Here is a 19,778-nt window from a genome sequence, read left to right on the forward strand (position 1 = left end):
CTCTGGAAACTCTACTATGGACTGCAAAATTCTATCATCGACTAGACAGCAATGGTATACCATGGCAATTTCCCCACCCTGTATTGGGCAGCTTTCCGAGATTCTGACATGGTCACTGAAACGAGGATTCTTCACGAAGATCCTGGCTTTCGAGTCGTTGCCGATATTGGAATCAATAGTGAATAAAAGGTACTACACAAGTGGTGGTATCATTCACCGAAAACCTTCCGGAACCTACAAAACCAAGCTAAATTATCGTCAAAACGAGCGCTTTTTATCCTATTCTCTGTTAATGTCTAATGTGTAAATTTCTGATACATTTGAGCTAACAAGATCCTAAAACCAGCAAGACTTAATGAATTTTAATTTCTACCCTTCCTTGCAAATTCGCCCCTATTTCCACTAGCTTTTTTCCAACATCAAACCAGATAGATGTTTTATGTTTAGCAAATTTCCCTGTTATGTATTTCCATTTCCTGGTAAAAATGCAAAAAACTCCTACGCTTCATGTAAATTAACGTTGAATATATCAATTGACATGATTAGCAATTAGGGTGGTTGGTGTATGAAACATGGTGCAAGCCTTTTGATACCTGTTTATATGGAGCCTGCTGAATGCAGCCTCGTATCGGATGAAACTGCCAATGAAAATACGGCCCGCCATCCACCTCATGTTTTCATTGTTCGGCCCCATCCATACACGCGGGTTTTAATGCTGTTTGCACAAATTGGTTGAATTTGTTTTATGAAATTTATTCAAAGAGAATGGAAATTCGGAAAAATATTTATTAAAAATTGTTCCATGCAAATAACGTTTATTTATGCCGAATATTGCCGAGCAAATGTATGGCTAGCTTTATTTCCCAAAGAGAGTTATCCACGCTTGGCCACTTTTATTATATCAAGCCAAAAGATAAATGAAGGTGGAAATATATCTCATATGTAAACAACTTATTATTTTTTCAAGCTTTCCTGCGAAAATTGAAAATATGTATAGAGTTTCGAAGGGAGACTAAATAATTAAAGCACTTTACTTATTGCCAGTTTTCATTATCTTCCCAAAAAATATCGAGGCAAATAGATTTAAAAACCGTGGTTCCCTCTTTTGAGGCGGCTCTTCTGCTTGCCTGCATTAAATCCCCGGCTTTCATGGGTTTGCCATGCTTATAAACATAAAACTTTCATGGAAGAAATTAAAAAGATGAAAGGCAGGGCGGTTGCTCTATGTTCCGAAATTAAAAGTGGATTCGCCTGCATAAAATGTACCTCCTATACTAGGAAGCCTGATGGTACATCATATTAATAACTGAAAGCTATATAAGCATGAACGTACGTAGCCTCTAGATTTTATTGCTAATTTATTTATAACAAATAAAATTAAACGCGGGCCACTGTTGGATTTGGTTCGAAGCGCAAATGGTTCCCACTGCAATGCCAAGTCGACTCGGTTAAGTATTAAATTATGCAATAACAGTGAAATTGCCTCTGTCGAATTTAATAATGTCCCTATAAAAAGCCATCGTTGCTGTTTTTGTCACGTTTTTCCCCTTGTTAATTCGGTATTTTCCCAGTTTTCAATTGAGTTTTCGCATATTTTTACCATTCTTGATTTTGCAGTTCTTTAATCGAATCCTCACAAAAAAATTCATAATGGTTTTGGTCAATCTGCTTTCATCAAAAACTAATGAAACTCGCTTATGGACTATGACATATGGCCAACCATTGTTTCTATGCGGCCTTTGGGGGGCCATCAGCAGGGATTTGCTCATAATAAAAACATTCTGATGCATTTATTTGAACGGGCAAATCCGTTTTTCTGCTTCAATTGAATGCTGTAAAATAGGCAGCGTTTTCCATATAGGATTACAATAGGGGAATTTTAAATTTATTTTTATATTGCAATTAAATGGAATCGATAGACTTAATCAGGATCGAATTGGATATTAGGTCGGTATGGTGCAATGAGAGGGCAATTTTTGAGTTTATTCGGGCATGATACAATTAATTTTGAAGCCAAATTGTTGTTTGGTTTTATCGCGCAAAAAAAGAGACATTAAGACTGATAAACGAGACTTTATTAACTTAATTAGTCTTCTCCTGACTTTGGGGTCAAGCCTTGTTTCTCCAGGGTAAATTTATTTTGTGGCACGCCACTGACTATTAAGGTTTACCAATGTGAAGTTCTACTTTACACGTTTCAGTCTTTCAACCTTTTGCGATTTATTCAAATCTGTTGGATAAAGTGACCAAACGAATAAACCTGTATATCAGTAAACTTTCCCCCCTGTATATCAGTAATCTGAGTAAATATTTTCATAGCGAGTTTTCCAGTCAAAGTCTCCTTACACCCATAGCCCCCACAAAATCAAGAAGCAGTTTTTAATAAATCATCGAACACCTCCGATTAATTTACGACGACCCCATTATTATCGCCCCTCGTTTCCCATGTATGCCAGATGACCTGGCAAAGCCTTTAATTCCTACCCCTCTTAATTATTAAAATCAATTAGATAATTGCCAACACCTGGGTGTTTCTAGATATTTAGTCCCTTTCCAGGGAGAAGTTCATAAACATCAAAGCTTTTTTCGTGTTGAAATGCTAGGGAAAATGGCAAAGCTTGTCCATATAGAGGCATCTTTTGGGAAAATGAGTTTTGAGGTTTGGTGGATATTCAATTATGGATGAGGTGCAAATTTTCCAGAGATACTCTATTGAGGTTTTACACCTCAAATAAATTTGATTTTACAAGTAAATTAATCCAAAAAGAGACTGAAAATGGCAATTTTCTTTGTAAATGCGGTTCGGTTCGCCATCAATTTAATAATTGGAGCCTCAGGAAAGGTTAAACCTGTAACAAACTTTGAAGAATATTTCATGCAAAGATTACTCTGCAGCCCCTACTCTTCCTGCTGTCTATTTTCAAAACTGAAATTAGAGCCTCAAATAAATTGTTCTATAGCACTTTAGTTATACCTATCTGAAATGCCTTCGCCTCTTCCTGATGCTAATGGAGCGAGATCTTGACAGATAACGGACTTACTTAATCCCGAGGTTTTTGGGGCATTAGAGCAGATAAATTAGTTTGCAAGTGAATAATTCTCGTAATGGATTCAGGTACTTATGCAGCACGAACAAGTATTTTGATCCATTTATTTAGAGTAGTGTTCCCTAAGTGCGTTTCCAGAGTGAGTTATCGAGTTCTTAGTTTAAACAGGGAAGAAACACGTGCCAAGCACGTCTTGTGGACATACTGTACATACGAAATTCATTACGAATGACTAAGAATTTTTGCGGGAACTGAGCAAATACACTTTATCGATTGACCTTTCCCCAGCGTTGATTGATGATACATTTTCTGTGCTTGAAGTTCACTCGCCTCCATTTAATATCGCTCGAGGAGCGTGTTTACTTATGTATTTGAGAACATTTTTGCCTTGTCGGACAAACAGAAAATAGAGCAAATACCAATGTAGTGGTCATCCAAGAGACAGAACGAAATTGTATTTCTCATCTCATTACGAATTATTGATGGGAATTTGCATAGGGAGAGTCGGGAATCGAGGACCTTGATGGCTCGAACTTTTTATAGGGTTTAAATGTCTCAATGAGGCTCAGTGATATATTGGAAGCGCATGTTTTCAGTAGGGAGGTATTGAACTGCATAAACCGAATTGACCTTAGGGGGTTAACAACACGGGTTAATTGACATGATTTCTCTTCGCCTACTTGAAGGTTCGGGATATCACAGTTACAAGGGAAACCATTTGGGCCTACCATCCGCATATTCTAAAAGTTTCCCTTAAATTTCAAATTGGAAGAGTCAAAATTGATTATTCCAAACAGTGACCTCCTCTTTGTTCGTTATCCAGCAGTAGTGGTGGCAAAGAACAATTAAACTCGATATTAAACATGAACTCTTTAACGTCATTGTCGATGCGTATAGAGCAAAGAGGGGATTGATGTTTTGAACCATCGGTTTTGAATTTTCCAAAATTTAAGGAACAGAATATTCGTAGGAAGAAAAATCCAAAGTCTTTTTTTCTTTTGGATGACCACTGGTATCTGCCCTATTTCCTGCAAAAGAGAAAATAAACTCAACGTCAAAGACGAAACTTTTGACGCCACTGCCAATGGATATAGAGCAAAGAAAGGATCGCTGTTTAGAACCATCGATTTTGAACCTTTCAACTTGAAATTTAAGAGCAACTTTTGAAATATGAAGAACGCTTGAAAGTTTTAACTTGCCACGAGGCAGGCATAGTGCGTTACTGTCCTCATAGGTTCACATAACAATGATTCCAGAATGGTACGTCATTGTCTCTAAATCGTGGTAACGAATACCTAACAAAATACTCAGGGGAGATTAAGCGGTCGTTGCTCAAACTTTAGCAAAAGGGATGATAAAAACCACGACAAAGCCGCAAAATGCTAAACCGATAAGAGCAAAGTTTTCCAGATTCTGAGGATATTACATTAAAACTTGATACTTTTAGTTTGTTGGTGTAATATCCAAAGTTTGGGAACTTTAATTGGCAAAAAATGTTCACATTAGGCGTTGGCTTCAACCGTTGTTTTTGTTCGGGCGACTCGAGGCAATTAGAGTTTCTTGGAAAATTACTCTTAACTGTTTGGCCTACGTTTCTTGAAAGTTAACAAATTATTTAATAATGATGATTAATCATTAGGGACCGGACGCCTTCGATATCATGGATTTTTAAGACTTTTACAAACACAGAAGTATTTTCAACCCACTCTGTAACTCCCACGTAATTCGGATATTCTGCTGATTTAGATTAAACGAAATTAAATATGTAAGCAAACATCGAATGGCGTGCTTACGGTTGCGCAACATCGGAAGACACTTTGTTAATCGATTTCATTCCGAATTGTATTAACTACTCTCATTTCCTAATTTTCAAATTTGCTTTATTATTTTTCAGGTGCTGACCAAATACAGATAGTGAGAGGATGGTCATGAGAATTGTAAATCGAGGCTCTAAATACATAAATTGGTAAGTTTACATAACTAAAAAACGTAAAAAAGGCAACAAAATCCTTCCGTTCGTACTCCACAAATTAATCTCCAACCTTTATTACATCCATCTCCCAACTTGTGTTTGTAATTCGTTTCAACTTTTCAAATTTTATACTAAACGAGCCCTCGTAAAAGCCCCCTATCACAAAAGTAGAGAATTCCGGTATCGTGTGCCGCCTGTATTTCAAAGCCATATAAATCTGTATGTATACCTGCCATCTGTCACATCTGCTTATGCATATTTGAACAAAGGAAATGCAGGTAGCAACGCAACACATATTGCATCTTGTATAAGGTTTATTCGAAAGCTTTATCTGCAAAAAATATGTCGTTTTTTGCAAAAAAAAACAAACTTTTTTTTGGTTGAATTTGTTCGTTTAATTCGGAATTGCATTGGGTGTGGGGAAGTTATTTTTCCTTTGGCAATGGAGGATAATAGGTTTCGTGCCCGGAAAATGGATAAATTGCATTGGTCTAAACTGTCACTGTGGTCCCGCACGAGGGAATCAAAATCCGCTGAGAAATTGTTGTTTTACATAAAATTTATTTTGCTAAACTCGCACCGTTTGCAAAAAATATTCAATAATTTACCCCTTAATTTCTCAATTACAATTCAAAACTCAAAATACTCATCACCACCACCACCAACATGCCTCCCCGCCTTGCCTTGGAAAATTTCAAATTTTTCGACGTGCTGTTTAACTCTAATCAAAACACGATGATCCTATATTCACTATAAATATCTCTATTGAGGCCCTATTTCCTTAGAAGTGCAACTTCGAGAAGAATCTTCATTTCGAAGCTCTTTTAAAATCATGAAAATCAGTATTAAAGTTAACCTATATCTCGGGAACTAAAGTAAATAGAGCAACCCGCTCAGTGCAGGTTTATAGAGCTCACAAAATGAGAGAAAATGCAGCACTGAAACTGAAGGTATTAATTTTAAGATAATTTTCTCTTCGTATTCTCTTTTGTGTATATCCCAAAGAGGGTAAATTAAAGCTATTATGGAAGGTAATTATAATTACATAAAATTACAGAATCTCTTCTAGAGATAATCAAATGGGAAATACACTATCCTGAAACTAAACCTATTCAATTCCAGATTAAAAGCATTCGTCTCTTTAGTGATCCATAAACTCTCGTTTTGGGGCATCTACGAAAAGTTAAAACTGGCAACTAACTTGAAACTGGAAATTTTTAAAATTACATTTTCAAAAATAAAAGTGCCCTTGTCAATACGTCCTTGATACTCAGCGGAAGAAACTGTAAATTTTACTATGTAGCTTTGTTCCGTTATTCAAATAATAAAATATGGAAAATGGCCATTGGGGTATACTGTTTCAAAGTATAGTTGGGGTTAGGGGAAGTGCAAAGCTCATTGGCGCACACTAAAAACCGCTTAAACTTTCTAAACACTATTGAAACAAATAATATTTTCTTGATTTCACTTGAGTCGTGATTCTTTTTAACACGCTCCTTGTAAATTAGCAGATGAACGTGTAAATGTTAATGTTTTTTATCCAACACCCTTGTGTACTCTAAAGCCTGAACAAATGCTGTTAAAAACTTCTAGAAACAAGAATTTTTGCTTGATTTTACGTTCGTTTGTCCCTTTTAGTATCCCCTGTAATTAACAAAGAACGAGTTTTTGCCCGATTTTAAGACAATTTCAGCTCTTTCGCTAGCTACATCCGGGATAATTAGGAGATATTTGTACTCGTTCCTGCTTAAAGAATAAACTCATTGGCATATATTGTCTGAAAGGACGGTAAGTACTTTATAATAACTGAAAATAGTAAAAATATGTGGAAAAAAAGCATTTTTTGTACCAGAATATTCAGTAATTTTTAGATAATCAATGTGAAAAAGTAACCTCCAACGTTACTTTTACGAGAGAATATCACTAGTGCGGAAAAGTGCAAGTTTCCACACTCAAATGCATGCGGGAAACTGCGCTTTGTAGGACGCATTTTCCCGAAACGGTCTGATATCGTGGGGGTGGGGACTAAGGAGCCGACAGATGCTCTGTGATAGCAAAATCAATCAGCATTCCTGATTGCACGAGTGAAAATAATGTTATGCACATTCTTATTAAATAACAGTGGTTGTCTTATGTGTCGGGTATTTTCGATGAATTCGACTAAAATTTCTCGGGAACAAGAACAGCTTATCCTGGAAATTCTGGAAACCGAGATTCCGTGAACGAAAACCTAAAGTGTGTCTTTCTGTATGTCAAATATTTGAGAGGATCTTCCCTGTTTGAAGAAGGAACGTAGCTGTTTTCCGTCTTCAAATGTAGGAAAAACATAAATATCACCCGTTTAAAATTCATATCTCTCAAATCCTGCATCCAGGAGATACTGAACGGAAAGAAGTGTTTTGTAGGAATATTATGGCACTTCTGGAGCAAAATCCTCATTTTCTTTCCAACGTTATATTCATGGATGAGTGCAAGTTTACCAATTCAGACATGTTCAATCGTCACAATGAACATGTCTGGTCCACTGAAAATCCACACAAACACCAAGGACGTGGACCACAAGCACGTTTCGGGCTAGATGTATGGATTGGTTTATTTGGTGAAACGATCATTGGCCCATACATTTATGAAGGTTATTTGACCGCAGATCGGTATTTGCACTTTTTACGGACCTACTTTATGAATGGCATCGATGAAAAGATTTGTCTCAAGTGTTTGAACAACCTTTGGTTCTAATAAAATGGTACTCTATCACGTAACACTAGGAGAGTGGCTGATTATTTGCCAGAAATATTTCTCGCTAGTCATTTTAAGCGACGGAGACATACGTTGGCCGGCATGTTTAGCAGATTTGCAGCCATTAGATTATTAGTATTTAGGGGGAACTATAAAAGGCGTCATTTCTGAATCTGTACCCACCGATATTAAGGAGTGGCACAGGAAGACTATTACAACTTTAAGAATCAAAATAAGAAGAAGGGACGTTTTAAGGTCAATGCAGAATTTAAAAAGACGCATAGAGCTTTGTCTGAAAATTGAGGGTGTATCCTCTTGCAATTTTCTTTACCTACTTATTTTAGCTGAGACCAGGTATCTTTTATGGTTACTAAGTACTCCATCGTTGGACTCTAAAAACGCACGCCCTGTAGCCTGCAATATATGCATCAGTTGTCACTTTTTTTGAGCCCTAAATCACTGATTTTAAATAATATTCTTAGGTCACCCATTATATGTCGTAATTAACTTTTTGAATACAAACCATCATAGGCCCTTTTTAATATATTTAACGACAGCACGGCACTGTTCCCTGGACTTTTGCTATTGATCCCGAGCTGTAAAAGCCATTCATAGGAGGGATCACAGTTACATTGCGGATTCCCTCCTTTACACTCTCTCTCGTTATAAAGCACAGTGGCAGGCAGGCTCGCATTTTATGCTTCCTAAACTTTGCCCCTTCGACCTTAAGGCGTCGATGAAGTTGGCAATAATTATCGTAAATTGAGTTCAGGTATAGTGACCCAGACTTAAACTAAAATCAATTAATTTAATAGTCAGGTACAGAACGGCCATAATAATCGGTAATGAAGAAAGTAGGAAAGTAGAACAGTGGGGAAATACAGTATTTTCCTAAAGCTAATTTTGTGGGTTTTATGTGTTTTATTATAATTTTTATTTTGTTTCGATGTTGTTTATTGTTGATGTTTGAAGGGAAATAAAATAGAGACCTACGTCACTGGCCCTTTAGCCGCACATTTCCGAGAAAGAAATTCGTGAATAATATACGCCATTTCCAAACACTGCAAAAGATAGTTTTCTGCTCGGCTTTGAATTGGATATGGGGTTGTTAGGAAATTACAGCCGAAAGTCAAAGACGCTTATCTTTTTTGCTCCGAAGGCCTATATTAGATAAGTCGGGGAGATATGTGGGGCAGGAAGCGCGCATTCCGAATCCAAATTAGATGTAAAAATGCGGTTGACGTTTCAGAAGGAGATTTGGGTCATGAGGGTCTTAACATCGCCCGCCACTGCGCCCCACGGGTTCTTTCCTCTCTGGGTATTAAATATTCCCAAGAACCCATTCCCACAAAATATATAGGCACCAAACCCATTGTGATACGACTGCTTTTAAAACTACGAGGTGTGGCAAAATGAGTAGGTAGGTACCAAAGTTGTTTTGTCGTCGTTATTTACGCACAAGCCTTACGTAATAATAAGGTTCTAGGTACCTCACATGTGTTCAGGATTAATACCTTTTTTCCATTGGGGAAATGGGATAATGAGTGGACATTGTAATTACCAACACGACCCTATGACAAACAAGGGTATATTATGTAATCTAACACCAAAAACGCAACAAAGATAAACACTCTTTTTTAATTAAACAGCAATTATTGTTTTTCCACGAAAGGAGATAATTAGAAAAAATATATACAGGGGTGGACCCACAAACGTGATTTAATCAGAAATTTGACGTCACAATTGTGGCAACTGATGCATTAATTTTGCACATAAAAATGTTCGTTTTATTAGTAATGGCTGGCATCATTCGATGGTTTTATCAAAATTGAGGTATACCTTTTATAAATAAAAATATATGTACGTATAAATGCATATTGATGAATTTTAATTAAAACGCTTTTTATGTAGAACGTTCCAGATAATGGATAAACACCGATTAATTTGGGTATAGGCTCAGGTATAGAGCCGGTGGGGAGGTTTCTATATTTAAAAGGCAGATTTCATTTATCTATATTATATATTTTATCTTTGATATTTTAAAAACAGTAGTTTACTTCGTTTTTTTTTAATTCTCATGAATTTTCACTTCTTTAAATTTTTCAGTTTTTCGTAAGATCGGTAAAGAGGATGCGGCAATTTCTTCAAAAAATAGCTCAATTTAATCGTCGCGACAAGCTCAATAAAACGTAGCAAACCATTTGGCCATATCTTCTTCTATTTTCGAGATAGAGTCTCATTTTGGTCCCTAATTTTCGCGATTTTTTAGTGCCAAAAATGACGAAAATTTAATTTTTTTTTTGAAAAATGACAAAGGAGGGATGTACCCATTTTTTGCCACATTTCAAACGTTGAGCGGTGACAGGTCCGGCCTTAACAAGTCTGGCGCCTTGGGCGAAATTTTTAATTACCGCCCCTCTATCCTCAAGAAAATCGCCGACCAGGAATGCCCGCCGCCTTTCCTGATCTGCCACCCTGGGCCTTCGCCCAACCTACCCTCCTCTTATAAGGCCGATACTCCTTTCGATTGACCTATAATTACAAATCTTAGTTTTTGTGTGATACTTCTTGAAGGTCCAAAGTCTATTAAGTCAGTGGCGTAGTTCGTTTTTCAAGATTGTAATGCATTTTTGAAAAGTAACATATGAGAGTTTCTTCTAATTTTACATTTCTTAATATCCTGTCTTGGTGCGACCCTGATTTAATTCATACTTATTGATCAACAAATTTCAGTTCTATTTCAAATTCGTTGAAATACTTACAAATGTGAATTTTCTTGCGAAAATTCTCAAATATTCAAAATATGAAAATATGTTTAAGGTATAGTGGCGTGCCTGGTTCCTCGAAGTCATGAATTTTTGAAAGGTAACCTAACGAAATTTTCTTTCAATTTTTTGCTTCTTTTTCTCCCTTAATATTCCTCTGATTTAATTTGAACATCCTTAAGTTTTCGTTCTCTTAAGTCTCGGTTGTCGTATTAAGATTCACTGACGTTTCAAATATTGTTTAAGTCAGTGGCGTGCATTTTTGTTACGCATTTTTGAATAATAGCAAAATAAAACTTCTTCACATTTTTCATGTTTTCAATCCCCCCTTGGTATAACACTGATTTACTTTTAATTGATCTTGGTACAAATGTCAGTTTTGGCTTGATATTCTATTGGAAAAGTCAATGTCAGTGGCGTAACGTTTTCTTTAGAATTGTAATGCATTCTTGAAATGTAATATAATGAAATTTTTCGTTAAATTCTCTCTCTCTCTCTTTCTCTCTCCCTCTCTCAATTTTTATACGGCTCACCTTGAAAACTGAAGATTTATTTAAGTTAGTAATGTACTCTAAAATTCTGATGCATCCATTATATACGTATAATTATATTATGAATATATGTGTAATTATATAATATTCATATATACCTATAATTACACACTTTGGGAAATGGACGGCTCCACTTTTCGAGCGTGGTAGACCGGAGTCCCTCGTTGGACCTGGATTACTGAGGTCCATTTTTTGGTCGGTACTGAACAATTTTACTTTTTATATTTCTTATTGCTGCTTCGATTTAATTTCATTTAACTTAACAGATAACAATAATTTCAAAAGTGTCTTACAAATTTTGCAACACGTTAGCGATCGTAACACCTGTATCAGTTGGTTATTTATGACTTAATTTATCTTCTTCATTTGAATGTAATCTTTGTACATTATCGCTTCTAGCTTTTAAGACTCATTCAGTATCTATATTGCTGTGCAAATATCAGCATATGCTATTTGTTTTACATTTAACTTTCCTGTATGTCAGTTTTAAAATTCTCAGTAGGTAAGACACTTGATTATTGTGGTAAAAATATTACTAGAAAATGTTATTAGCTCAATCTCCGCGATCACGAAGCCAGAACAAGGAATTAAATAAATAGGAGTGTTAATATTATAGTTAGAGATATTTTAAAAAATGTGATGGATGATGATGAAACGACCGTAATCGTAGAAAACTTAACAAGATTCTACTGTAAATGAATTTTTCCGGAATTTTCTGTAGATCTTGATACTTCTTGAATAGATCTGCGATCCAGATATCATGCCATGTTTCTACATGCAATAAACCACTTTCCTCACCACCGATTTTTTCAATGTGGTCTTATTTGCTGGAGAATTTTACATTCTTGACACGTAAACAGAACCTTTTGCCACGGTTCGGTTAACTTCCGCAGTTCTCGTATATCTGAAATTTAGCAAAAACTTTCATATTCAAGCACAATCACAACGACCACGAAAAATGAAGAAAATATCATGTATTAGTGAACTACTTAAAGATCGACTTAGTTAACAGAAGAGTGAAGTAAAAAAAAATTCGCAGTTGCAATGATCTTTTTTCAGTTATATTATATTAGTTACGGTTATGATGGCCTCTAGGAAATGATACTCCTCCTATCTCATTAACTTTTTCCCGCCTAATTTACGTTATGTTTCCACTTCAACGTTCCCATTGGGAGCTTTCCACATTTAATATTTAATACCAGCACAAGGCCGCCCACCATGACCTTTTCAACTCCCACATGCCTAAATAACGAAAAAATGCCCCTTTAATATTAAGCGAGGCCGTCATTGCTTACCTGCGGTTTTAGTTTCGCTTTCCCCTCGATTTTTGTTGTGGAACCCTGTATGCTCACACGAATTCGGGGAACACACTAACAGCTAAATGGGCTTCTAAATATTTAACGTCATTATTGTTCCATTTGTACGCCCCAGGACACCCCCTAGTATATTTTGCCTCCTGTGATATTAAGGTTCGTTTCTGCGATGTTGCCAGATTTGAGGGGCTCCTCCAGTTATTCCCTTTTTTCATTATGAAACTGAGCTCTAAGCAAATCTTTCTTCTTAACCGTCTTTCCTTTTATGCCAATCTCCGAGGCGGCACAGGTAATTTTGTTTCGATAGAAAATTAATTCGTGTTTGCTAAAGCAACTTAATCAACACGGGAAAGCCATTTTACCAGGCAAAAAAGAATAGGCGCTGTGGGTGGCTAAAAAACGAATATTACCTCCTATGCTTTGCTCAATCAGTTAATGACAATCTAGGAGTGCCTACATAGTTTTAGGTTATTATGTACTTTCAATTGATATTAAATATCACTTATAGTTTCATTTATTTTTTCTTTTTCAGAATTCAAAACTATCTACTTTATCACCATTAATCACTTTCGAATTTCAACGTATGTCGACTTTGACTTTGAAATACGAGTCAAAGTCAATATACATCAAAAATCCTATATAAAATCATAAATTCTTAACTCAGTAATCTTTATTAGGCCCTGTTTCAAAGTCAATCTTTAAGCTCTACTTATGACTTTTTTGAATACATAATTTTTATATATTATTATATAACATATTTTATATATGTATATATACATATCTAATATAAGTTCTGAAGGATCAATCTCTTACTGTTGAGTCATTGTCGACAGCACCATTTACCAACACTTAAGCAATCAAATCATTGAAAACAAAATCCTTTGATTGGATATTTTGGATTTGACAGTATCTCCATTTGCTATCCATTAGATGTAATTAAATCATCTTGTCTAAAACCTTTTATCGGCTCATTACTGACGCTTTAAAGTTAATTGGTCTACAAGAAAAGACAAATAAATTTAATCGATTCAGTACCATTGCAGTCAGAGATTTAATAAAGCTCAATCTCTGACGGTACAATCCGACTAAATCTATGTAGTCAATTTACGATTAATTTAAAGTATGTCATATTCTTTGATGATGCGCCGAATTAGATTGAAGAAATTCGTCTATCTATTGTCTATTTGAACCTAATTTACTTATCTCGTTTAGAACTCTTTATCTGCTTATTACTGACACTTTAAAGCTGTTTAACGTTGAACCGCAGACGTGGGGGCGTTGAAATGGGACAAATCAATTTTATTGAGTTAATCTATCAGTACCAGTGCCTGTACCACCGCAGGAGGAAAGCAATGTTTGATTGAAGTGACGCCTGCTTTCTGTAAATTGAATTGTAACATTGTTCTAGTTTGATCTGATCGTCTGGTTGCTTTTCTTGGGATGATGGGTTGGTCTTGTGCACCATGGTTAGTTCAGGTCATTTCAACAGGCAGGATCTCCGGAAAATTTATTAAGCATACGATTTCTATTATTTTTTTTTTGTATGAAAGTAACGTTTTACTGGTCAAGAACGGTAAGTTGACCCAAGGGAACGGAAGAACCATTGTCCGATCTCTCTTGGTTTTTCCTGTCCCCGTGTCTGCGAAAAAATACTGTAAAGCTTTGAAAATGTCAATGTTTTTGAAGAAGTATGATATTGTTTTGTGAAATCAAATATCAATAATGAATAAAGTCGGATATAAAAAAAAATTGTACCTCATGTAACCGGAAATTTATTTAATAGGGCTCTCCACGCTCCTACTTGACTCGCCCTGCAAAAAATTACTTTCCGGCTTTGCAACATAAAAGATCAATTTCATCATTATTTTTTATAATTTACCTTAAAAACTAAATTGTGGCGATTTTTTAAAGTTCTTCACTTTAATCTTGTTAGTTTATATCTTTGTCAGTCTCTCGCCGAACGCTCTAGGTAAAACCCCATTAATTAGCTAATAAATCAGCTCATTACCGAACCCATAAAATGCAGCTGTATGGGTTGTATACAACTACTTCAAGAAGTTTCCAATCTATTCCATTCAGGCTATAACTGAAAGGGAGGAAAGCACTTTTTTCGCGCAAAATAGCTTTCCTAACTTCATTACGCCGCTTCTAGCAAACAAAAATGAATTTCCTATCAAAACAAAATTACACTCTATTACCAGAGCCGCTTCGGAAACTTCGCAGAGAAACAAGTAAAAACTTTTAAGGGGAAATTAGCTGAATATGCATGTCACGTGAACGGTTTAAAAATAAAATTAGATTAAAATAAAGTGAGCTTTTGTGGAAGTTCTCCGGATTTTGTTTTCGAGGATAATTACGTTGTGCACTCGTGTAAATGAACTCCAATTTTTCATTTTTTTTCCTCCAGCTTAAGGGCTCTGTATTTAATAAAGAGTGCTAATTCGTCAGCGTCAGGTTCTGCATAGAAGTAAAGCGTAGCTGCTCAAGGGTGATTCACTTAATGATACACACAATGTTTGACCGCATTCTGAGGATAATTAGCTGGCCATAGTTACCAAGTGCTTGCACACAATGTATCGGCTCTTTTGTTAACGAATCCCCTCTCTATATCCCTTTACAGGGCTCTGCGTCTCAATGGGATAGAGCTACTTAACTAAAATGTTCAATGGCAAAAAGTGTGTACATACTGCTGCCTATGTAAACCCAATACCCTAATATTGGATATTGTTACAATATTTGAGCGACAGGGCCGGAGTGGTGTGCTAAACAAACGTGGACTCGATGGGGCTGATTTCGCATACACCTCCAAGCCGCTTCTGTTCGAATATCTCCCCTTGATTTCCCTCAACTTCCCTACAAACGTTTTTGTGTCCGATATGGTTAGGCTGAGGAAGGAGAATGAAATTCCATGAAATATTGTGTTTTTTTTAGGGTGAAAACAAACATAGCAAATACATTGATGTGGTGACATATTATGGGAAGGGATCGCGATTCTGAGAGTCGAATTGGGGAATAACTTTATAAAGTGGTAGCACATATCGACGTTTATTGGTAAATCTCGAGAATGAATGGCTGTGGCACGGTGTTTGCGATTTGACGGTATATTTTATTCTAGAATTTTTTATTTGTTGCAATATGTAATTAATTCTCGTTGTGGTATTTATGTTCTTGGCTATAATATTTATTCACCAGTTAATTGCATTCGTGTTGTCGTGATCGCAGTTTACACCTATTTAACATTGTGTGTCCAGTAATGAGGCTTATCAATCAAGGGGGAGTTTTTATGTGGCAGGTATCTAATATGGGTGCGGTTTTTTGCGAATTTAATTCCTATTCTAATGCGGTAAATGGAAACTCAGTTGGATAAAATTTAAACCTTGAGTATGACACACCTAGATTTGGAAGCACCGTACATTTCAGTCTAAATACGTTTGACACGCTGAAATAGAGTCATTAGCCTTCTACTACAAAAGAAAAACAAAACTCGAATATCAAAATCGTTTTAAAGCCATGCTGTAAGAATTTGATTTTGTTACAACTTGTATTTTATCAAGAATTTTTACCATAAAACCCCGTTTGAAATTACCATCATGTAGCTTTTATAATAATCCTTTTGCGGAAACCTTTTTTTTTACAGAAATCACTGTCCTAATTTAAAAGATGCAACTGCTTTCTAATTATTCTGAAAATTAATATTATATCACATCTCAAATAACATCATAAAATAAATTCCCATCAGAAACACTGCGTGAAGGAATTACCAATTAAGCAGGTAAAGCACCGGGGGGCACCCTATACTTACATACCTTCATGCCAAAATGGATTCTAGCGAACCATACAGTGAAAGAGAATTTTTAACGGGCTTTGAGGAATTTGTTATTTATATAACAATTTTCTCCATCTATTAGGGTCGAGGATACTGTACTTTATTGCCGTAGAATACCACACAAACGAATATTTTATGACATTGAACTATGACCATAATGAATGATTTATTTCGGACTTTTATAATGGGTGACACAAGGAATAGAGAACAGGAGATATTTCTGGTCCAATTTAATAAAAGTCTTTGAAATTCAAAAGGTGAAAAAGTAGGTACCTTTTTTTGTTTTTATAGAGGATTAGGTCAATATGCGCCTAGGGCGTTAATATTGTGGCATCACAAGCAGTGTAAGACTTCGGCGAACTGACCCACCAAAATGATACCCTATTCCCCTCTACACTTCAATTCAACATGGAGACCACCGCGAGGCATAACCTCAAAGGGAGGAGAGGCTTCTTTTTTTACTTTTTTTTATTGACGTTCGCTATTCTCATTTGTCTTCTTCATAATCTCTTCTGCTACCCTCTTCTGTCCTCATAATTGTACAGGGTACACTCTGTAGGAATGGAAGCCATGTTTGTGGTCTGTCTGAGAACAGACAAAAAGATGTAGGCAGTTGCATGTTTTTCCCCAAATATAGGAAAGAATGTACCTTCCTGACACTTCATCTAAGTGCTGTGCTCTGCTGTTGATGTGTTACCGATATTAGTCATAAGAGTTATACTGAGACTGAGAAATCGTTAAATTTAACTTGGTCAGAGATTCAGTTGATAAATCATTCATATCACAGGCTGTATGCAAAATTGGAATACCATGGTGGTGTACTAGGTGGCCTAGTTCGCCCGATATGATTGAAGACCAGACAAAATATAAACATTAATTCCGTCTTTGTGGAAAGAATAGATTATAATGCATGCTTTGTGCCAAATGAATAAACTCATTGTCTTTGTACGTAGAATATTCAGATACTTTTATAGCAGCGTGCATTTGCTTTTAATGTCAAAAGACTTGTATTTGAACTCGCTAATAATGTTAACGGTCCAGTCCCCGTAATTACCGAAGTTCGTTAACGTCAATAGCGGTAACATTTACGGCTCTCAGTAATGCGCAGTATCAGAATAACAATCACGTTGAAGGAATGCTAAATTAAGCGTACCAAAATCTTTCTACTATGACCCCAATCAATAATGGAATTGCTCACGTGAGACGCATTTGTTGAAACTATGAAATTTACAAACCTGACATTGAAAGCTACTAACCGAGACCCTCTAAAGAAATCGAAAATGAGACACCCCTGCACTGCGATCTTCAAAACTAATAACCCTACATCCTTAACCCCTTTTCACCCCAAAAAATATCAAATTCCGCCCCGCGCGGCACATGTAAATGATTTCTTTTCACTCCAGTGCATTTTCACTAACTCCTGCTTTCTCCGTTGCAGATTCCAGGCGCCACCATCGCCCTTCCTGAAACTGGAAGGGATAGTCAGCTGGCCTCGGCGTCGCGACGGCGTGCGTTCCAGTCGACGACAGGCGTTTGTTTGTTCCCGATCGACGTCACGGGTGTCGGTCCGGTGTCGTTAACCCGGAACATTTTTGTTTCCATCCCCCGAAAAAGTGATACTTTCCAACCGCGGGCTGTGAAAGTGATTGATGAAATTTAAATGCGTCACGACGCGTGATGAGGCGTAACCGGTGGTGAGTTTACTGTTCAGTGCGTTTCCAGTTTAACATGATTTGGGGATAGAAACAGTGCTGAGGTACCAATATGAAGGGTGCTTTTATGGTGGTTTTGACTGCGTGCCTGACAATGAAGCAGTGCTGGGGTGCGTGGCAGGAGAACGTCAGGCCGAAGATGTATGTTCAATTAGGTGAGTTCAATTTCCCTTAGTAGGCACTTTTGGTCTAAGAAGTTCGAGACCAGTATTGTTTTTCAAGGAATTCTGCATCATTTGTATATCATTCTCACTTCTTTGGAAACAAAAAAGTTCCTTATCATCAAAATCGACTGCTCGCTTATTTATTCAGATGCCTCTGTCACTTTCTCTATATAATTAGAGAAAATTATCCTATAACTTGATATACTTGGAATATACCCTTTCAATCCTTCAGAGCTGAGAACTTCTAACTTGTTGGAGAAAAGCTGACTAATTAATGGTGTTTTGCGGCTGGAATTAATTAGATACTATACCTTTTACAAAGGTTATATAGGAAATTTAAAACCGTCTTACCTACATTAATGTTAGTGCACCCGGTAGATATTGGTTTTCCCAAGTTGAACCGATACTGGAAACTGAAAGGAAGTTTACCTTTAAGATCGAATTTCTGGTTTTGTTGTTTCAGCATTTCGTATTATTTTCATAGGCCAGTTTTTCGATTCAGTGCACCTCCATCGGTCCTTCATTTTGGATAAATAAGTCGTCTTCCTTGCGCAAACAGTAGAGGATTATTAGGGATTTGAGATGAGGAAAAAGACAAGATTGATTATTTGCTCCGTGATTTGTGACAAATCTAAACAACAATCTTTAAAATGCCAATAAACATAAGTTTATAGCAGTGTTTAACCGACCGTACAGTTTTAATAACAGTAATCAGAAAAATTATTAGAGCTATTAATAAAGTGCTATCTCTTCCATTAATAAATTAAACTCTGAAAAAAAAACATAGCATTTTACTATTTACAGAGCAATAAATTGTATGTTGTGGTCACTGAGTCAGTCATTCAGTTTGTTGATAGTCACATAATGTAATAATACGCTAACACTACAGAAAAAAATACATGTAAATAACATTTTTTTACATTTTGAGGCTTAAAATTTGAGATCTAGAATTCATTTCGGGGGCAGTATAAATACGTAAAAATAAAGGGAGAAGTGGGAAGCAAAGACCCTTATCTCCCTTTAGGACAGGGTATGATTAGGAACGTTCATTTGTTTCGTTTTAGTAATTAAATGTAGATCTCACTGCGAAATTTGAGGTGAAATTCGAATATAATGCGGGGACGGAAAACAATTTTAAGACAAAACAATAAATTATGCTTGTGTAATAGGGAAAAGCGTAATGAATGCTTTGCCTTTAGGATTATTGTAATTTACCTTTAAAAGGGTTGGCAACGTGGTTTTCTTGCTTTTCGTAAAAATTGAGGGCTTGTCCAATTTCAAAAGAGAGAAGAAAAAAAGGTATTTAAAATGTGGAGTTCTAGCTGATGCCTTGGATCGAATCCAAATGAGAGCGTTCACAGAGAACAGCATCAATTTGGTGAAAATTCTCAATTTAAACAAAATATGGGAGGCGCACTTACTTTAAACAACTTCGTAGCACTTTTCCGCAAAATTGAAATTGTCGTTGAAGTGATTACCAGCGACGCTCTTGTACATATAAATGTCAAAATAAATTCGGGAATACCGCTGCACACAGTCACTTTTCATTAAACCCGAATGATTATTGGAATCGTCATTTCACTTAAGTATTAGAGAATTCGGGAATGACATGTATTGGACTCTGAGCGAAATATTTAAACGTTTCCCATTCTTTTAATTCATCATTATTAGTCAGAATCTCTACAATGCCGT

The 19,778-nt window shown here is 36.2% G+C and overlaps 1 protein-coding gene across 1 annotated transcript in view; it reads left to right on the forward strand.

Moving 5' to 3' along the window:
- Window positions 1-19,778, forward strand: part of Sema1a (semaphorin 1a) — a 191,800-nt gene that overhangs the window by 12,402 nt on the left and 159,620 nt on the right. Inside the window, exons 2-3 of the mRNA XM_066406988.1 lie at window positions 4,942-5,013; window positions 17,649-18,077. Of these exons, the coding sequence (XP_066263085.1) occupies window positions 17,975-18,077 (103 nt within the window). The 5' untranslated portion in view covers window positions 4,942-5,013; window positions 17,649-17,974. The remainder of the gene's footprint in view (window positions 1-4,941; window positions 5,014-17,648; window positions 18,078-19,778) is intronic.

The sequence above is a fragment of the Euwallacea similis genome, chromosome 3 (genome assembly GCF_039881205.1).
Source record: "Euwallacea similis isolate ESF13 chromosome 3, ESF131.1, whole genome shotgun sequence".
Lineage (NCBI taxonomy): Eukaryota > Metazoa > Arthropoda > Insecta > Coleoptera > Curculionidae > Euwallacea > Euwallacea similis.